The sequence below is a fragment of the Pseudophryne corroboree genome, chromosome 6 (assembly GCF_028390025.1).
Source record: "Pseudophryne corroboree isolate aPseCor3 chromosome 6, aPseCor3.hap2, whole genome shotgun sequence".
NCBI lineage: Eukaryota > Metazoa > Chordata > Amphibia > Anura > Myobatrachidae > Pseudophryne > Pseudophryne corroboree.
The window spans coordinates 102700042-102722332 of NC_086449.1; the positions used below are offsets into that span (position 1 = coordinate 102700042).

Here is a 22291-nt window from a genome sequence, read left to right on the forward strand (position 1 = left end):
CATCAAGAACCGTTATCCTTTACCCCTGATTACTGAGCTCTTTGACAGAGTTAGCGGAGCTACCATCTTTACAAAGCTGGACTTGCGAGGTGCATACAATCTCATCCGGATCCGTGAGGGTGACGAGTGGAAGACCGCCTTTAACACCCGTGACGGACATTATGAGTACCTCGTCATGCCCTTCGGATTGAGCAATGCTCCAGCTGTCTTCCAGCATTTTGTCAATGAGATCTTCAGAGACATTCTATACCGTCATGTCGTGGTCTATCTAGACGATATCCTCATTTTTGACAACGATTTAGAGGAACATCGTTTTTGGGTTAAAGAGGTTCTGTCCCGTCTCCGTGTCAATCATCTCTATTGCAAATTAGAAAAATGCGTCTTTGAAGTCAAGTCCATTCCGTTTCTAGGGTACATTGTGTCCGGTTCCGGACTAGAGATGGATCCTGAGAAACTACAAGCAATCCAAAATTGGCCGGTACCCTTAACCCTCAAAGGGGTCCAGAGGTTCTTAGGGTTCGCCAACTATTACCGAAAGTTTATACGAGACTTTTCCACCATTGTGGCGCCTATTACTGCTTTCACTAAGAAGGGTGCTAACCCGTCCAAGTGGTCTGAAGAAGCTATGCAAGCATTTCATCTTTTAAAACAAAGGTTCATCTCTGCGCCTGTTCTGAAACAGCCTGACATCGACTCTCCTTTCATCTTAGAGGTGGATGCCTCCTCCGTTGGAGTAGGAGCGGTGTTATCTCAGAGGGCTAAAGATGGCCATTTACACCCTTGCAGTTTCTTCTCCCGGAAGTTCTCCCCAGCTGAGCGCAACTATGCCATTGGCGACCAGGAGTTGCTAGCCATCAAGCTCGCTCTAGAAGAGTGGAGGTATCTGTTGGAGGGAGCTTCTCATTCAATCACCATACTTACAGACCACAAGAACCTTTTATACCTGAAGGGCGCACAATGTCTCAACCCTCGTCAGGCCAGATGGGCACTTTTCTTTTCCAGGTTCGACTTTAAACTCCAGTTCTGTCCGGGCTCTCAGAATCGCAAGGCCGATGCCCTTTCCCGCTCATGGGAGCAAGAAAATGAGTCAGAGTCTTCAGACAAGCATCCTATTATAAATCCGTTGGCATTCTCCACGGTAGGGATGGACTCTACGCCCCCATCAGGGAAAAGTTTTGTGAAGCCGATGCTAAGGAAGAAGCTCATGCATTGGGCCCATGCTTCCCGTTTTGCCGGACATACAGGTATCCAAAAAACCCTGGAGTTTATCTCTAGGTCCTATTGGTGGCCAACTCTGAAAAAGGACGTCTTGGAGTTTATTGCATCTTGCCCAAAGTGTGCCCAACATAAAGTATCCCGCCAGTCGCCTGCGGGGCAACTGGTTCCACTATCCGTTCCCCGTCGACCATGGACCCACTTGTCGATGGATTTCATTACAGACTTACCCATGTGCAACAAGTTCAATACCATCTGGGTGGTAGTTGACCGGTTCACCAAGATGGCACACTTCATTCCTCTCACCGGTCTTCCGTCAGCTTCCAAGTTGGCTCAAGTATTCATACAAGAGATCTTCCGACTCCACGGTCTTCCTGAAGAAATTATCTCAGATCGAGGAGTTCAATTCACAGCCAAATTCTGGCGAAGTTTATGTCAAGTCCTCCAAGTCAAGCTAAAGTTTTCCACGGCTTACCATCCTCAGACCAATGGTCAAACCGAGAGGGTGAATCAGGACTTGGAGGCCTTCCTCCGCATCTATGTGTCCTCCTCTCAAGATGACTGGGTTCAATTACTTCCCTGGGCCGAGTTCTGTCATAACAACCAGTATCATTCTTCATCTGCTTCAACACCATTCTTCACTAACTTTGGATTCCACCCTAAAGTCCCTGAGTTCCAACCGCTTCCAGCAACTTCTGTTCCCGCAGTGGATATCACCTTGCATCAGTTTGCCAATATCTGGAAGAGCGTACGATCAGCTCTGCTCAAGGCATCGTTCAGGTACAAGAAGTTTGCGGATAAGAAGCGTCGAGCAGTTCCTGCTCTCAAGGTGGGTGATCGGGTATGGTTATCCACGAAGAATTTGAGGTTAAGAGTTCCCAGTATGAAGTTTGCACCTCGCTATATCGGTCCTTTCAAGATTGAACAAGTCATTAATCCTGTTGCTTACAGACTCCAGTTGCCTCCCTTCTTAAAAATACCCAGGACATTCCATGTTTCCCTGTTGAAACCGCTGATCTTGAATCGGTTTCATTCCTCACTTCCTCCAACTCCGAAAGTCCAAACTCAACGAGGCGTTGAGTATGAAGTGGCCAAGATCCTGGACTCACGTCACCGTTACGGTCAACTACAATATCTTATTGACTGGAAGGGTTATGGTCCTGAGGAACGTTCATGGACCAATGCTTCTGATGTCCATGCTCCTGCCTTGGTCCGGAGATTCCATTCCAAGTTTCCTCAAAAGCCAAAGAAGTGTCCTGGGGCCACTCCTAAAGGGGGGGGTGCTGTCACGATCCGGGTATCTGGACGCCATTTCTTACCCATCAGATGCCTCCTAAGGCTGGCTCAGCGCTCCAGGACCGGATCCCATCTGTTATCCTGATGTGTACATTCCTGTATCCTCTCCTGTCACTCTGGGACGCTGTCACAGTAAACGCCATATTACACCTGGCATGGCGTCTCCCGCGGCCTCCGCCGCCGTCCCTGAACTTCTGCATGCAGAGTGTCTGAGTGGCGATTACGTCAGCCGCGGCCTCCGCTGTGTCCGCGTGGTTGGATGTGCATCTGTCAGCCTGGCGCCTCCTGTCTCCGGTGGCCGGCGCCGCCATTACTGTTTTCATTACCACATGGATTACAAACCAAACTTCCCTCCAAGTGTCTGCATGGGCGCAGCCATCTTGGATTCTGTCAGCTGATCATTTCCACCAATCTGTTCTCAGTATTGATAATCTGCATAATTGCCTAGCCAATCCCTTCCTTGCTGCAGGTATAAATACACTGTGCCTGAGCAAGGAAGGCGTCAGTGCTTTGGTTGTCAAACCTAGTTCCTGTTTGTCTCTCTCCTGTGATTGTCTTCCAGGTTCCAGCTCCTGTCTCAAGACTTCCACCATAGAGACCCGCACCAGCATTCCACCTGCGGTGTAGCCTGACTCTCCAATCCATTGTGGATTCATCTGTTTCCAGCTACAACATTACCTGCTTCCAGCTCAGCTTCCAGCAGAGTACAGCTTCCCTTAAAGGGCCGGTGTCCTTTCTACACTTTACCACTCTCCACCGGTATTATTATTTCTCCGCTCTCAAGTTCTACATTTCAGTTCATATTTCATCGCTCCCAAGTTCATTTATTATTTAACTGGTTCCAGCCAGTATCCACTCCGTGCTAACAACAGTCTGGTTCCAGCCAGTATCCACAGCAGCTGTTTTATCTTCAGCAACCCAGCTTTTCCTGGAACACCAGCTGGCACAATCCTGGGTTATCTCCATTGCTACAGTCGGGCCTGGTAAGGACTTTCCATCTAGAAGATCATAAGAACTATCTCACACTACCAGTGCCCTGTGGCTCTTGCCATCCTGTAGTACCCAGGAACTGTATTTATTCTTTGCTGACTTTTACGTTTTCTTTTACTGCTGCTGTGTTGCGGAGTTGTCATAATAAACATCATTGACTTTTATCCAAGTTGTCGTGGTCACGCCTTCGGGCAGTTATTATTCATGTTACTTACATGTCCAGGGGTCTGATACAACCTCCCAGGTTCCGGTACATCTCAGCCCCTACAACTGTGGCTGCCTCCCGTCAGCTCAGGCCCTCAGTTGTGACATTAGGCTCCCATTTATCAAGCCTTGGAGAGTGATAACTAGCACGGTGATAATGTACCAACCAAACGGCTTCTAACTGCCATATTACATGCTGTGTTTGAAAAATGACAGTTAGGAGATGTTGCTACTCTTAGGACCTGTTGCTACTCTCCTGTTTGTAATATTAGGTTAATTTAACTGTTAGCTAACTTCAGACTTAAGGGGAGTACACACTGGCTAAAAAAATAAACGATAATGACATTTATGTCATTATCGTTTATTTTTAGCCTGAAATCGAATATTGGTGAACGATGCGCGCTTCCACGCGTCGTTCAGCGTTCACCAATATTGAGCTTACATGCAACTCAACCCGTCAATGTCGGACTGAGCTGCATGTTCGGGAATGCCGGCGGTGACGTCACTGAATGTTATCGTTGAATGATAATGTTAAGTGTGTACACATTATATCGTTCAACGCCATATCGTTCAACTATATAGTCGTTCACCAATGACATTTTTTTTTTTAATAAAGTAATTTTTATTAAGTAGTCTGGAGATTAAAGGTACAGACATTGCAGGACATAATCATATCTCAAACATTACATACATTCACATGAGTCAGAGCCATGTTTTACTCATATTTTACATCAATGAGATATCAGAATATTTTCAATAAAGATGTATACAAGGATTTCCTAATGTTCAGAGTCTCATGGTCTACAAAATCCGCACCCAACTATATTAGTCCTCATTATTTTTTATATTTAAACCCGTATTCTAAACTTATAAAAAACTAACAAACAACCAAAGAGAAGGGCAAGGAAGGCAATTTAAAAAGGAGTAATCTGATTCAGAGCTCCACTAGTCATACACGTGTGTAAGTATTTGGGCTCGCAGGGCCCAACCGTCACATCTCAGTACGCTTTCAGGCATAGTAATTTATTGACATGCTTGCACTTCAGTGTCTACTGTATCTGGGGAACAGGATGAGAGTGGGGAGAATCTAGCCATGGAGACCAGACTTTTTCAAACTTAGCTGTTGCGTTTTGCTTCATGTAGACATATCTTTCCTTAGTTATGGTGTCATTAATTAAGGCCCTAAGTGCAGATATTAATGGTCCTTTGGGGGCCATCCACAGTCTTGCAATGCAAACCTTAGCCAAGGCACATACATTTAGAGCATAGAGACCCATTGAAACAGACTCAGGAGCAAGGCACCCCATTCCCAATATACAGAATTGTGGGGTAAGCAGTTCGCCAGGCACTCCCGTACTCTCCAGAATTGACCCGACCCCCGACCAGAACACCCTCAACCTCGGGCAGTCCCATACTAGATGCCAGTATGTTCCCACCGCCCCCCCACACTTAGGACAGAGATTAGATCTACCCGTCCCGAATGTAGCCAGCCTAGCTGGAGTCATATATGTTCTGTGTAAAATGAAGAATTGAATCTGCTGATATCTAAGGGATTTGGTAACCTTAGCAGGGTATTCTAAAGCGAGGACCCAGTCCTCCTCATCTATTGGACCCAAATCCTCCTCCCATTTTCCACGGAGACGTGTCAAAGGGTCCTCATGGAGCTTGGTAAGAAGATATCCATACGCAAGTGAGACCATCTTAGCCTGACCCAAAGTGGTCACAAATGTCTTGATGGGGAATGGGAGGATTCGCGGGGGTGATTCAGTAAATTGGGTCTGGAGGGCATGACGAAGCTGGAGGTATCTGAAGAAGTAGGAGTTGGGCAGGTCAAACTCATCCCTCAGTTGTTGAAAGGATTTTAGTGTATTATCTAGATATAGTTGAGAGACAGAGATCACCGATCTAGGGGCCCACACCTCCCGCCCCTCAAGTGCATGCAGTTCAGGGAGCCAGTCAGAGTACCACAAGGGGGTATCCGGGTCTAGGTCGTCATATCTCAAGAGGTCTCTCAGGGCCCGCCAAATCTTTAGGGCCTGAAAAATGATAGGGGGAAGAAACCTAGCTATGCTCCCACTCAGTAACACCTGCATAGGAGAGAGGTGGGGAAAATAACAGCGGATAAACTCACAATGCAAAGAGTCAGTCTCAGAGTTCTGTGCCCATATAGTGATATGAGTCAGCTGAGCAGCGAAGTAATATACCTAAAAGTTAGGTAGAGCCAGGCCGCCGTCAGATCTCTGTCTGGTAAGGGTATTTAGCTGTATCCTAGGTCTTTTATTAGCCCAGATCAGTGAGGACAGAACGCTGTTCAATTTTCTAAAAAATATTGGATAGATATATACCGGGGATTGGAGAATGATATATAGGAGTTTGGGCAGTATAATCATTTTAATGAGATTAACCCTGCCAGAGACCGTTAGTGGAAGCTTACACCAAGTCTTGGATTTGCCCATGACCCACTGCATGGTCGGTTCCAGATTCAGGGGGACAAAATCAGAAGGGTCGTTAGTTATTTGGATTCCAAGGTACTTAAACTGTACCGTCCATCTCAATGGTAGGGGGATTCTGGAAACAGCAGGAGGGGGGCCTATGACTGGCATAATGTAAGATTTAGGCCAGTTAATTCTAAGGCCCGAATAATCTCCAAAGCTTTCTATCACACGCAGCAGGATGGGCATTGACTTGGCGTAATCCTGCAAAAACAACAACATGTCATCGGCATAGAGAGCTATCCTATCCTCACGTGATCCTGTACATATTCCCACAATATCTGGGTGCGATCTAATCAAGCATGCCAGGGGCTCAATGGCCAAGGCAAACAGCGTAGGGGACAGAGGGCAACCCTGTCTAGTACCTCGGGTCAATTGAAAAGATGGGGATACATAGCCATTCACCAAGATCCTGGCACTCGGATGTTGATACAATAGTTTAATCCATTTTATATAGTTGGGTCCAAATCCCATACGAGCCAAGACCTCCCACAAATAAGCCCACTCAATACTGTCAAAGGCCTTGGCCGCGTCCAGCGAGACCACAGCCGAGTCAGAAGGGGATTCGTGTGGGAGCTGTAAAATGGTATGTAATCTACGTAAATTGATAGACGTGGACTTTCCTGGCATGAAGCCAGTCTGGTCCGGGTGAATGAGGGAGGATATCACTGTGTTGAGCCGTATTGCCAATATCTTTGCCAGGATCTTGGCATCGGTGGGAATCAGGGAAATCGGTCTATAGGAGTCTAGAGATTTAGGGTCTTTACCGGGTTTTGGGATCACTATTATAACTGCCTCTGACATGGAGGGGGGGAGATCGTTACTGGCAAATATATCTAAGTACAGGGCATGTAGCCTGGGGCCAAAAAAATCAATATGATTCTTGTACACCTCGGAGGGAATTCCGTCACATCCCGGAGCCTTGCCATTAGGGGACATACCGATGGCCGCAGTCACCTCCTCAAGCGCCAAAGGTGCCTCCAGCATCTCGCAGGCCTCGGAGGAGAGCGCAGGCAGCGGAACGCCCCCCATGTAGCACGAAAGATCAGAAGTAGAGCGCTGCAACTGTGAATTATAAACCTCAGAAAAGTATGATCGGAATAACAGCGCAATGTCCGGAGTGGTGTCAACAAAGGAGCCATCCGCTCCGGACATTTGAGTGATCGTGGTCCCAGGCCGATCGTAATGTACAAGGCGGGCCAGGAGGCCCCCCGTCCTATCAGCCTGCATATATACATTTGTAGCTTTGAAAAGAAGGGAGCGAGAGTTTCTATCAGACAGGTGGGCCAACCAAACTGACTGAGCCACCAGCCATCGTGTCTTTGTCTCGGGGGCGCTGTCAGACAAATATTGGGACTCTAGGTCTCTAGCATCTTTTTCAAGGGCCTGTTCTCTTTCCCTAGAGGCCATTTTATGAGCCGCTATTCGTCCAATATATGAGCCTCTCAAGAACGCCTTAAACGAGTCCCAAACTACTGTACCCGGGGCAGACCCTACATTGTCGCCAAAGTACCCCTCCCATTGAGTCTCCAAGTCATCGCAGTTCCCGAGCTGGGTCAGCCAAGAGGGGTGCAGTTTCCAATAGGAGTGCCCCCTCTGACTGTCCACAGCGATAGTCATCATCAGAGGGGAGTGGTCAGAGACCCCTCGAGCCTCGTAGTGGACGTCAATTATCCTAGGGACGAGGGTGGGGGACACCAGCATCAGGTCAATTCTGGAGAAGGAGCCATGAGTGCTGGAGAAGCAGGAGAACTGACGAACCGCAGGGTGACGAAGTCGCCACACATCTACCCATTGCAAACTATTGAGAAAATCCGCAAACTTGGTAGGACCACCTCCCACCATCGCAGCCTGTGGGGAATGCCATCGGTCCATAGACAGATCCAGGACGTTATTAAAATCTCCCACGCAAATCACTGGGGTATTAGGGGAGGGGGCTATGAAGGACGCAGCTTGTTGCAGTACATTATATGAGAAAGGAGGGGGGACATACACTGCTAAGATGTAATAGGGCTGGGAGTTCAGCTTACACTCTATAAATACATATCTTCCATACGGGTCAGTTTTAATCGATATCAACTCGAATTGCACTGTCTTCTTAATCAGAACAGAGACACCCCTAGAAAAGGAGGAGTGGGAGGCATGATATGCCCAGCCCACCCAGGCCCGCCGTAAGGACAGTAACCTATGTCCCTCCAAGTGGGTCTCACTGAGGCATGCAATATCCGGGTCATATTTCTTAATCATATTTAGTATCAAAGAACGTTTGATATTATTATTCAGACCTCGAACATTCCATGCTAGAATTTTCAGATCAATCATGACCCCCTACAAGCTCTATACACCTCCCGGATGGACCTCTCCCAAAATACATTTTGAGTATAAGCATTATCAATACCCATAAAACATGACATATATGAGCCCTGCGTTGTAAGCCATAGCATCTGAATATGAAACATCCTTGCCTCAGTAAATACTTGAATAAGAAAAATAACAAACTAAAGAAAAAAATAAAACCCCAAAAACAGCAAAAGGTAGCGCAACTATCAGCTTCCCAATTAACCATTCCCTCCCCGTATACCACCCCAAACTTCGGCATACTTATATCCCGAACAATCAGCTAACTACCAAGCGCTAGGAAGGCTAGATTCTAAACTGAACCTCCAACCTCTCTAACCAACTCCGCTTGGCCGTACAAGTCTTGAGCCACCAATGCAAAGAGCAAAGAGAGGGGGCTCCCCGAACCGTGATCAAGCCTCCGGTAGACCAGGCACCGGACTGTCTTCATAGGAGATCACTCCGGAGCCAGTTGCCGAGCTCCCGGTGCATATCTGTCCAGCCATTGGGCCGCCTCTCTAGGGGAGTTGAAAAACTTGGTCTCCCCATCCGCCACGACTCGGAGCCTTGAGGGAAACAGCATAGAGTATGAAATGTTGAGGTCTCGCAGCCGTCTTTTAATGGGCATAAACTGGGCACGGTCCTTCTGGACGTCTGCGGCAAAGTCCGGGAAGGCCGAAACCCTGACTCCATTGCGGACCAGCGGGCCCTTCGTGCGACCTAAGCGGAGAACCGAGTCACGGTCTTTATAGTGCAGGAATTTAGCGATGAAGGTGCGAGGAGGGGCACCTGGGGGTAAAGGCCGAGATGGTATCCTATGTGCACGCTCCACCGTAAAATGGGCCGTAAAGGACTCAGCGCCATACAGTTCTTTGAGCCAGGATTCGAGGAATTCCTCCGGCTGTGAACCCTCTTCTTTTTCAGGCAGGCCTACGAATCTAACGTTGTTCCTACGCAGCCGTCCCTCCATGTCCAGGAGCTTGGTTTGAAGTGAGGAGACCTGCTGGGTCACCCCAGATACAGACTGCTTAAGGGGGCCACATAGATCTTCCAGGTTGGAGACCCTTGTCTCCGCCTCACCCACTCGCTCTCGGATACGCTGTACATCTTGGCGGAGCAGGGAGAGATCGCACTGCACCTTTTCCATCTTATCGGAGAGACGTTGTTCACTGCCGGCTATAGCCTCCAGCACCTGTTGAATAGACGGCGCCCCCACTGCTTCCGGGGAATCAACCGCTGTCTCAGGCGGGGAGGTCGAGTGCGTTGGAGAGGCTTCATGAGAAGGAGCCGGTGCAGCCCTAGGGTTGGGTTGTCTGGTAAATTTTTCAAGTTTGGCCGCGGCCGCACTCCGGCCGCCCCCCACCATGCTGAGCGGGAGCAGTCACACTCTTCCCAGAGTAAGGTTATAATGTAGGATTTTGGCTAGATGACGGACGTAGCCAGGCCGCGTATGATCAGTGGCGGGAATCGACCGCGTCCAGTCAATATGTCAGAGTATTAAAGTAGGATGATGGTGCGTAATACACTGTGGGTAATTGATGCAGCACAGCAGTGTAGGCAGATCTGAACTATATGCAGTTCCTGTATATTATACTGGAAGGGCCGTGCAATGTAGATAGCTGATTTTGTCTCCAATCTCAGATAGGTATTAGCATAGTTATTAGGAGGGTAGTATTAGGAGAGATCAGTATACAGTATAGGATCCTGTGAGCTAAATAAATCACTGGGCAGCACAGATGAAAGCAGCCCTTCCAAGCATGGAGATCAATTTCCCTTCTCTCAAAATGGCCGCATGTCTCTTCCCCTTCCACAGAAGTACCTGTTATTTCTCCCCTCTTCTCCGGGTGTTAGGGCTCCGGGCCGCAGACCATGAGGGAGAGGAGAGGCAGCCTCAACCCCCCAGTCCTCCTAGGGTGTCCGTGGGCGACGTCACCCCGTCGCTCGAGCTCCGGTCGTTCCGCGGCCGAGGGCGCCGAAATCGAGGCCGGGGATCCAGAGGAGGCCTAGGCCGCAGGGCCGGAAGTCAGCCGGCGCCGTCCCTCGAGTCCCGGAGTCCGCAGTAAACGGTGTCCCGCAGCGCACAGCAGCACAGGGGAGGTATGCAGCCCGGGCAGGCTCACCAGGAGGGTCAGGATGGGTGTTAGGATCTGTTTGTTCGGGGAGCTCCCGAGATCCGCTCCCTACTCCGTTGCTGCCGTGGCCACGCCCCCTCGTTCACCAATGACATTTAAACATCGGCTAGTGTGTGGCCGCCTTTAGTTTTTACTTTGTTTGGATAGGATGCAGAGCCTTAATTCTCTTTTACACTACACCTTGTAAAATAGAATAAAGAATTAGGGGGCAGGTGTATTAACCTGGAGACTGCATAAGGAAGTGATAAACCAGTAATAAGTGCAAGGTGATAAACGCACCAGCCAATCAGCTGCAATATGTAAATTAACAGGAGCTGATTGGCTGGTGCACTTATCACTGGTTTATCACTTCCTTATGCTGTCTCCAGGTTAATACATCTGCCCCAATGTTTTAAAAAAAATCCCGCCTGCAATTGAATTCCCCCCTATGAAGAACATTTTCAAAGAAAAAGACTGGATTATCTGTCGATTCAACCATTTATATTTGATTATATTGGTTCAGTTGTCACCTTCTTAATTCAATAAAAAATAAGATTTTAAACCTACCGGTAAATCTTTTTCTCCTAGTCTGTAGAGGATGCTGGGGACTCCGTAAGGACCATGGGGGTATAGACGGGCTCCGCAGGAGACATGGGCACTCTAAGACTTTAGATGGGTGTGAACTGGCTCCTCCCTCTATGCCCCTCCTCCAGACCTCAGTTAAAGAACTGTGCCCAGAGGAGACGGACAGTACGAGGAAAGGATTTTTGTTAATCTAAGGGCGAGATACATACCAGCCCACACCCTCCACACCGTGCAACATGGAAAATACGAAACCAGTTAACAGTATGAACAAAACAGCATCAGCCAGAGACTGATCTCAACTGTAACATAACCCTTATGTAAGCAACAACTATACACAAGCCTTGCAGAAATAGTCCGCACTGGGACGGGCGCCCAGCATCCTCTGCAGACTAGGAGAAAAAGATTTACCGGTAGGTTTAAAATCTTATTTTCTCTTACGTCCTAGAGGATGCTGGGGATTCCGTAAGGACCATGGGGATTATACCAAAGCTCCAGACCGGGCGGGAGAGTGCGGATGACTCTGCAGCATCAATTGAGCAAACATGAGGTCCTCATTAGCCAGGGTACCAAACTTGTAGAATTTTGCAAAAGTGTTTGAACCCGACCAAGTAGCTGCCCAGCAAAGCTGTAATGCCGAGACGCCTCGGGCAGCCGCCCAAGAAGAGCCCACCTTCCTAGTGGAATCAGCCTTTGCCGAATTAGGTAACGGCCATCCAGCCGTAGAATGAGCCTGCTGAATCGTGTTACAGATCCAGCGAGCAATAGTCTGTTTAGAAGCAGGAGCGCCAACTTTGTCCTGTATGCAGCCAACAAACAGTGCCTCTGTTTTCCTAACTCGAGCCGTCCTGGCTACATAAATTTTTAAGGCCCTGACTACATCAAGGGACTTGGAATCCTCCAAGTCACCCGTAGCCACAGGCATCACAATAGGTTGGTTCATATGAAACGACGAAACCACCTTAGGTAGAAATTGAGGACGAGTTCTCAACTCTGCTCGATCCACATGGAAAATCAGATAGGGGCTCTTGTGAGACAAAGCCGCCAATTCGGACACCCGCTTCGCAGATGCCAAGGCCAACAACATGACCACTTTCCAAGTGAGACATTTTAATTCAACCGTTTGAAGAGGTTCAAACCAGTGTGACTTAAGGAACTGTAACACCACGTTAAGGTCCCACGGTGCCACTGGGGGCACAAAAGCAGGTTGGATGTGCAGCACTCCCTTTACAGAAGTCTGGACTTCTGGGAGAGAAGCCAATTCCTTCTGAAAGAATATAGATAAGGCCGAAATCTGCACCTTAATGGAGCCTAACTTAAGGCCCATATCCACCCCTGTCTGTAGAAAGTGGAGAAAACGACCCAGCTGAAAATCTTCCGTAGGAGCATTCTTGGCTTCACACCAAGATACATATTTCCTCCAGATACGGTGATAATGTTTCGCCGTTACCTCCTTCCTAGCTCTGATTAGAGTAGGGATGACCTCCCCCGGAATACCTTTTCTAGCTAGGATTTGGTTGTCAACCGTCATGCCGTCAAACGTAACCGCGGTAAGTCTTGGAACACACAGGGCCCCTGTTGCAACAGGTCCTCCCTGGGAGGAAGAGGCCACGTATCTTCTGTGCGCATTTCCTGAAGATCTGAATACCAGGCCCTTCGAGGCCAATCTGGAACAATGAGTATTGTCTGCACTCTTGTTCGTCTTATGATTCTCAATATTTTTGAGATGAGTGGAAGTGGAGAGAACACATAGACTGACTGAAACACCCACGGTGTCACTAGGACGTTCACCGCCACTGCCTGAGGGTCCCTCGACCTGGAACAATACGTCCAAAGCTTTTTATTGAGGCGTGACGCCATCATGTCTATTTGAGGAAGTCCCCAACGACTTGTTAGCTCTGCAAAGACTTCTTGATGAAGTCCCCTCTCTCCTGGATGGAGATCGTGTCTGCTGAGGAAGTCTGCTTCCCAGTTGTCTACTCCCGGAATGAAGACTGCTGACAGAGCAGTTACATGATTTTCCGCCCAGCGAAGAATCCTGGTGGCTTCCGCCATTGCTGCTCTGCTCCTTGTCCCGCCTTGGCGGTTTACATGCGCCACGGCTGTGACGTTGTCTGACTGAATCAGAACGGGTAGGTTTCGAAGAAGATTCTCCGCTTGTTGTAGGCCGTTGTATATGGCCCTTAATTCCAGCACATTGATGTGTGGACAAGCCTCCTGGCTTGACCATATTCCCTGAAAATTTCTTCGTGTGACTGCTCCCCATCCTCGGAGGCACGCGTCCGTGGTCACAAGAACCCAGTCTTGAATGCCGAACCTGCGATCCTCTAGAAGGTGAGCACTCTGAAGCCACCACAGGAGAGATACCCTGGCCAAGGGGGACAGGCTTATCCTATGATGTATTTGTAGATGGGACCCTGACCACTTGTCCAGAAGGTCCCACTGAAAAGTTCTCACATGGAACCTGCCGAACGGAATGGCCTCGTAGGCCGCCACCATCTTTCCCAATACTCGAGTGCATTGATGAACTGACAGCCAGTATTTACCCTGCACAGAAACAAAATAACCCACCCAAATCTAACTCTCTCTGCACATGTTATATCTGCCCCACCCCCCTGCAGTGCACATGGTTTTGGCCAACTGCTAAAAAATTTCCTGCTGCGATCAACTTGGAATTACCCCCCATGTTCTGGAGTTCCTGGGCTTTTTCCGTTGGGAGAAAAACCCTCTTTTTTTCCGTGTCCAGAACCATGCCCAAAAAGGACAGCCGAGTTGTCGGAACCAACTGCGACTTTGGTAGATTTAGAATCCAGCCGTGTTGTTGTAGTACTCTCAGGGAGAGAGACACGCTTCTCAGTAACTGATCTCTTGATCTTGCCTTTATCAGGAGATTGCCCAAGTATGGGATAATTGTGACTCCTTGCTTGCGCAGGAGCACCATCATTTCCGCCATTACCTTGGTGAAAATTCTCGGGGCCGTGGAAAGCCCAAACGGCAACGTCTGAAACTGGTAATGACAATCCTGTATAGCGAATCTCAGGTACGCCTGATGAGGGGGATAAATGGGGACATGAAGGTATGCATCCTTTATGTCTAGCGACACCATAAAATCCCCCCCTTCCAGGCTGGAGATCACTGCCCGGAGAGATTCCATCTTGAATTTGAACCTTTTCAAATACAGGTTTAGGGATTTTAGATTCAGAATGGGTCTAACCGAGCCATCCGGCTTCGGGACCACAAATAGGGTTGAATAATACCCCTTCCCCTGTTGCATTAGGGGAACCTTGATAATCACTTGCTGTTGACACAGCTTTTGTATGGCAGCTGAAACTATTTCCCTCTCTGGGGGAGAAGCTGGCAAAGCCGATTTGAAAAATCGTCTAGGAGGCACTTCTTCGAACTCCAGTTTGTAGCCTTGGGATACAATTTCGAACGCCCAAGGATCCAGATCCGACTGAACCCAGACCTGGCTGAAGAGTCGAAGACGTGCCCCCACCGGTGCGGACTCCCTCAGCGGAGCCCCAGCGTCATGCGGTGGATTTTGTAGAGGCCGGGGAGGACTTTTGTTCCTGGGAACTAGCCGTAGCAGGCGTTCTTTTCCCTCTACCTCTGGCGAGGAAGGAAGAGCCCCAACCCTTTCTAAACTTATGCGACCGAAAGGACTGCATCTGATATTAAGGTGTTTTCTTTTGCTGTGGGCAAAAAAGAAGACTTACCCGCGGTAGCTGTGGAAACCAGGTCCGCGAGTCCCTCCCCAAATAAAACCTCACCCTTGTAAGGTAAAGTCTCCATATGTCTCTTTGAATCGGCATCACCTGTCCATTGGCGGGTCCACAGGGACCTTCTAGCCGAAACTGCCATGGCATTGACTCTTGAACCCAACAGCCCAATATCTCTCGCAGCCTCTCTCATATATAACGCTGCGTCCTTAATGTGACCCAAGGTCAACAAAATGCTATCTTTATCTAGGGTGTCTGTCAGATGACAAGTTATCTGCCCACGCTGCAATTGCGCTACCCACCCATGCCGATGCTACTGCCGGTCTGAGCAGGGCACCCGTATGTGTATGAATTGATTTTAAGGTAGTTTCCGGTCTGCGATCAGCAGGATCCTTGAGGGCTGCCGTGTCTGGAGACGGTAGCGCCACCTTTTTGGACAAGCGCGTCAAAGCCTTGTCCACCGTGGGCGAGGATTCCCACCGTAACCTGTCCTGTGAGGGGAAAGGATACGCCATAATAATTCTCTTGGGAATCTGCAGTCTCTTGTCTGGAGTTTCCCAAGCTTTTTCAAGTAAAGCGTTCAGCTCATGAGATGGGGGAAACGTTACCTCAGGTTTCTTTTCCTTAAACATGCAGACCCTCGTGTCAGGTACGGAGGGGTCCTCTGTGATATGCAAAACATCTTTTATTGCAAAAATCATATAATGAATACTCTCGGCCACCCTTGGGTGTAACCTTGCATCATCATAGTCGACCCCGAAGGGCCTTGTGACACAGTCAAATCCATGGATTGACTCCCTGCTTTTTCCCTGGACTCTGCTTTGTCCAATATTTTATGTAATAACGTCACATTTGCATTTAAAACATTCCACATATCCAACCAATCAGGTGTCTGCGGTGCCGATGGAGACACCACAATCATCTGCTCTGCCTCCTCCCTAGACGAGCCTTCCGCTTCAGACATGCCGACACACACGTACTGACACCCCCACACACACTGGGATATACAAATATGGGGACAGCCCCCCAATAAGGCCCTTTGGAGAGACAGGGAGAGAGTATGCCAGCACACACTTAGCGCCACTGGACACTGGAAACAAAGTCCCAGTCTGTACAGCGCTCTTTATATAGATATATTATACACTCTTTTGCGCCAAATAAATATGCGCCCCCCCCCCCCCCCCCCCTCCCCTCGTTTTTGCCCTCTGTTACTTGGTTCAGCAGGGGAGAGTCCGGGAGCAGCAGCTCTGCAGCTTGCTGTGGAGAAAATGGCGCTGGTTAGTGCTGGAGGATCAAGCCCCGCCCCCTCGACGGCGGGCTTCGGTCCCGCTCAAGTTTTTTATACTGGCGGGGGTTTTGTAATATACTGCCACTGCAGTATCTGATACCTGTGCCAGTGTTATTTGAGGTAATTATTGCTGCCCAGGGCGCCCCCCCCTGCGCCCTGCACCCTTGCTGTGCCTTGTGTGTGTGTGTGTGTGTGTGTGTGTGAGCAATGGCGCGCAGCGTGAACGCTGCGCGGTACCTCACTGAAGATCTGAAGTCTTCTGTCGCCTGTGAAGTCTTCTTTCTTCTTATACTCACCCGGCTTCTATCCTCTGTGAGGAGGACGGCGCCGCGGCTCCGGGACGAACAGCGAGGACGACACCTGTGTTCCGACCCTCTGGAGCCTATCAGTTAAGTAGGTCTGCTTCTCTCCCCTCAGTCCCACGATGCAGGGAGCCTGTTGCCAGCAGTGCTCCCTGAAAATAAAAAACCTAACAAAAGTCTTTTCAGAGAAACTCAGTAGAGCTCCCCTGCAGTGCACCCAGTCTCCTCTGGGCACAGGATCTAACTGAGGTCTGGAGGAGGGGCATAGAGGGAGGAGCCAGTTCACACCCATCTAAAGTCTTAGAGTGCCCATGTCTCCTGCGGAGCCCGTCTATACCCCCATGGTCCTTACGGAGTCCCCAGCATCCTCTAGGACGTAAGAGAAAAATGAGCTATTATACACTAGTATAAATGTAGTGTCCTATTGTGCGAATATTGTTATACAGTTTACACCATAAAAGAAAAATCTAGAACTGAATATTAATGGATGTTTTTCTTTTACTCTTTTTCTTTAGAGGTATCTGGTGTTCTAGTCATACTGGTATAACTAAAGACTAATATATACTATGTGACTAAATATTTTGTTTGCCCAAACAGGTTTTATCCAGGAGAAGCCAGAAATTATATTGAGAATTCAAAAGGGCCAAGAGTTATATGGCATTACCACATGTACGGGTGAGTGGTCAGATATAAAGGTATTGGCTGACCTGTGTATTTTCACGTTGATCCAAAGGTAAATGTATTCATAACGTCAGTTTTGCCATTTTATCACTGTTTTAATACAAAAGTGCTTCTATATCCTACAATAATTTCCAGTATTTAAATTAAGGCTACAATTCGTTGCTTCACTTGGACCTTGTTGATACATTTGCATTGCACTGATGTGAACCAGAGGAATAAAAATCTAGAAAAAATAATGAAGAGTTGCTTTCTATTAGAGTATATTGAGCTGATTCAGGCAGAACCATTCTGCGCTGCTGTTGGGCCAGATATAAGATGTGCAGAGAGATTTTGATTTTAGAGGGTTGTGTCAAAACACAAATCTAAACTTCTGTGTAAAAATAAAGCTGTCCAGTATTTGTGGGCTCCATTCAAAAGCAGCCAGTATTCACCATACATGCAAACAAATAAATAAATGTATTTGCACCTCCTGCAACATGGTTTGTTTGTGTCTCAACCCAGATGTTCTGCTCCTATGGGGCGTCCGAAGTCTGATGGGAATGTTCGGAACAGTAAAGGGATGAGTGTGGTGGGCTCATGGGAGTCGGTGCTCTGATCACTCGTGATGATTGAGGGTCTAATTCAGGCCTGATCGCAGCAGCAAAATTGTTCTCTAATTTACAAAACCATATTGCACTGCAGGGGGCAGATGTAACATGTGCAGAGAGAATTACATTTGGGTGGGTTATATTGTTTCTGTGCAGAGTAAATACTGGCTGCTTTATTTTTACACTGCAATATAGATTTCAGTTTGAACACACCCCACCCAAATCTAACTCTCTCTGCACAGGTTATATCTGCTCCACCTGCACTGCACATGGGTGGTCATTCCGAGTTGATTGCACACTGACTATTTTCGCAGCAATCGGGTTTCTACTGCGCATGCGTATGCACCGCAATGCGCACCCGCGTTGTACGGGTACCAACAGCATCGTTGCTGTGCAATGCTTCTAGCGACGAATTTATTCGCACAACCAGTCGCAAGGAGATTGACAGGAAGAGGGCGTTTATGGGTGTCAACTGACCGTTTTCTGGGAGTGGTAGGGAAAACGCAGGCGTGTCTAAGCGTTTGCAGGGCGGGTGTCTGACGTCAATTCCGGGACCGGACAGGCAGAAGTGATTGCAATGGCTGAGTAAGTTCAGACCTACTCAGAAACTGCAAAAAAAAAATTTGTACCGCTTGGCTGCACATGCGATCGCACATTTGCAAAGCGAAAATACACTCCCCCTCCCCCCCCACCTACCCGTGGGTGGCGATTATGCGTTTGCACGACGGCTAAAAGTAGCTAGCGAGCGAACAACTCGGATGGAAAATGGATCAGTGTAGTGGAAAGGACGGGAGCTCATATCACAGTGATATAGAAAGACAGAAGTGCCTCAAACTTTTATATATTTTTCTTTTACAGATCGTCAACCTATCAAGATTAAAGAGGAGCAGTTGTGCTTGCCGGTGTATTTGGAGGAGCAGAAGACCTACACCAGATACTGGACAGTAGAAAGCACTTGTTGCAACAAACAGGGTAGCCCATTAGAGGTATGGAATGGAACAGACTTGTCTTCTTCCCATACAGATAATACAATGCGGGAAGACCTGAATATAGAGTTTAGACCTCTGTTCATCCAACGTTTCTATAACAATGACACAAGAGGTCTTACAGAGTCACATAGTGATGTTATAAGTGGCCAGTATAAAGGAATTACATGGAATGCGTCTGGCACCTCCAAGTCTGAATTTCTGGCGGATTGTAAATGTCACCTCCCTGAGAAGCATTACACATGCACTGACTGTGGGAAATGTTTCAACCGCAGTACACATCTTCTTCGGCACCAAAGAATCCACATGGGCGAGAGGCCATATTTCTGTGGCAAATGTGGAAAAAGTTTCGTGGACAGCTCCCAGCTTGTTATACACAGGAGAACCCACACAGGCGAGAAACCATACACCTGTAGTGATTGTGAGAAAAGCTTTATATGCAGATTACATCTTGTTCGACACCAGCGATCACACACGGGCGAGCGTCCATACATCTGTAGTAAGTGTGGGAAAAGGTTTGCTCAGAGCTCCAATCTTCTCACCCACCTGAGGACACATACAGGAGAGAAGCCCTACTCCTGTACTCAGTGTGGGAAGTGTTTTATCCGCAGGTCACATGTGGTACGGCACCAACGGGTTCACACCGGACAGGGTCCGTATGCTTGCCAGGAATGTGGGAAAAGCTTCACAGAAAGTTCAGCTCTACTAAAACACCAGAGAACTCACACTGGGGAGAAGCCGTACGCCTGCAACCAGTGTCCGAAGACCTTCATGGACAAGTCTGCTTTGGCTAACCACCATAGAACACACACTGGGGAGCGTCCCTATGTTTGCAAGGACTGTGGTAAAACCTTCTCTCACAGCTCAGCTCTAGTGAAGCATGTCCGTATTCATACTGGAGAAAAGCCATATTCATGCGGAAGATGTGGGAAAAGCTTTTCTCAGACATCTGCCCTTGTAAATCACCAAAGGACTCATACAGGAGAGAAACCATTTTCTTGTTCTGATTGTGGGAAACGTTTTACACAAACCTCATCACTTGTTAAACACCAGCGGACTCACACAGGGGAGCGGCCGTACACATGTGCAGAGTGCGGCAAGAGTTTCACTTACAGCTCCGTTCTGGTTAAACATGAGAGAACTCACAACAAAAGTGCAGTGATGTAGACAGCAATACTCTTGCTTGTTCCATATGTGTTCCTAGTCATTAGAAAATGTCTCTTCTTGTCTGTATTTGACTCTTGTAACATATTGCTAAAGGCAAATAAAATCTTTATTTAAATTATGCTAATATGGGACTTTTAAATACAGTATTTCTCTAGCATCCATAAGGGATATTGGGGATAGATTAGTACGATGGATATAGACTGTCTAAAGGAACCAGTGCACTTTAAATTTCTTCAACTGGGTGTGCTGGCTCCTTTTACAGCTCAGTTTAGAAAAAAGTGCCCTCTTGAGAGGATGCACATCTCTGCAGCTCCAGAGTTTTTCTTCATTTTCTTTTTAAGTTTTATTTATTTCGGTATGCTGTTTGGGCAACAGCATACCTGCGCCGTAGGAGTATTGGGGGGGGGGTTTGGTCACCGGCCTCTTGAGGTGCAGAGCCGCTTCCCCGCTGCAGGACCACCGTCCTGAGGGGCTGTTTGTTCAGTGGGGCATGGCGCCTTGGCTGTTGCAGCCGCAGCACGCTGCACACCCCTAACGCTGCCTGAAGGTGATCATCGGCGGTGAGTACAAACCGGAGGTCCCCCAGTTTTACTGTGCGGCTGAAAGTGCGGGTGTGGCGTACGGGTTCCTCCTGGGGGGAAACCGCTATAGCCCCTGCGTGAGACTGGCTAAATATAGTAAACCAAGCATTTATGTGAGGTTGTACATATTGGGAGACATAGGCAATATAAATATACAGAAGTAGCTCCGACGCCATGGCGGGGGGCGGAGGTACACGAAAGCTGGCTCAGCTGCATTTTGGCGCCTTTTTCTGCATAGCAGCAGCCTCCACAGCTCCTCCAAACAGTCCCTGGATCGCTGCTACCGGGTGTAGAGGGGGAGAGCGCTATACTAGTGCACAATAACATCCCTCTGAGGGATTTTATCATACTACAGTCTCACTGCGTTTACACATAAAAACGCTGACGGCCTCACTGGGGCGTTGGGGTCCTCTCTCCTGTGTCTCCTTTCACATGCAATAGGCAGGCTTGCAATATATCAATATCAGGCTGTGCTGTATGTATATTATACCTGCTTTTCTGATTCACAATGGTAAAACAGAAGTCATGCAGTGTATGTAATGCTAGATTCTCTCCTAGTTCAACTGGCTCAATATCATGTGAGCAGTGTAGTCCGTCATCTCAGAATGCAGATAATGTGGGGGAGAGTCCAGAGCCCTCCTGGTTGGGGGCTATCAAAACTATGATGTCTGATATGTCATCTCAGCTCACTGCAAATGCAAATAAGACTCGGGAACTGCAACAAGCAGTGGCAAGTCTAACTGCTATACGTCCCCCCCCCCCCCCCGCCCCCGCAACAGGTGCACAAAAACGTGCTCTACCTGCACTACAGCAGTCGGATACTGATGATGATATACAGATATACAGGATGATGGGAATGATGTGGACCCCAGTGGGGATTCCACCCCTACCCAGGGTATTGAACCCCTCATATTGGCTATTAGGGATGTGTTAAAGCTCCCCCTGGAGGAAGCTACTACTCAGAAGTCATTTTTCCTCCCACAAGACAAACTGACAGTCACATTTCCTGTTTCCAAGGAATTGGATGACTGACTTAAAATAGCCTGGAAGACTCCAGATAAGAAATATCCGGTGTCAAAATGGTTTTTGCATGCATTCCCCTTTGCCCCTGAAAGCAGGAAATTCTGGGAGGAGTCTCCAGCAGTAGACTTCTCAGTCTCTCGCCTTTCTAAAAAGGCGGTACTCCCTGCTCCGGGCTCCTTTACGGTAAAGGACCCGGCAGATAGGAAACTTGAAACCACTCTGAAATCTATTTACATTGCTGCAGGTGTTGCTCAAACGCCAGTCATTGCAGGTTGCTGGATGACGCATGCAATTCATTCCTGGGCTAATCAAATTAAGGAAGGTCTTTCGGGTGATATGACCTTAGTTAATACTGTTACTTTCCTGAATCCCTCTGTGACTCCCTTAAAGAAATAGGCAATATTAATTCTAGGACCACAGCTATGGCTGTATCTGCGCGCAGAGCCATATGGTTGCGTCAGTGGATTGCTGATGCTAACTCCAAACGTAATGTGGAATCTCTTTCCTTCACATGTGAATGGCTCTTTGGAGGTGAATTGGACGCATGGATTTCCAAAGTTACTGCTGCAAAATCCATGGTTCTCCCTTCGGGAGCTCCACCTGCTAGACGTACCTAACCGGGACCCAGAGCTGGCCTTAACCAATATGATGCCCTAGGCAAGATTTTGGCTGGTGCCCCCTAGCACCGCCGATAGTTCTGCCTCTGACCCTGCACCATCACCTCATAGCA

The 22291-nt window shown here is 48.2% G+C and overlaps 1 protein-coding gene across 3 annotated transcripts in view; it reads left to right on the top strand.

Annotated features, from left to right (window-relative positions):
* LOC134936496 (zinc finger protein 501-like) overlaps window positions 1-20075 on the top strand; it is a 51897-nt gene extending 31822 nt beyond the window's left edge. For all 3 annotated transcript variants that reach the window (XM_063931554.1, XM_063931556.1, XM_063931555.1), the window contains 2 exons: window positions 17134-17211; window positions 18663-20075. In XM_063931554.1, coding sequence (XP_063787624.1) covers window positions 17134-17211; window positions 18663-19957 — 1373 coding nt within the window. In that variant the 3' untranslated portion in view covers window positions 19958-20075. The remainder of the gene's footprint in view (window positions 1-17133; window positions 17212-18662) is intronic.
* The last annotated feature ends 2216 nt before the right edge of the window (window positions 20076-22291 follow it).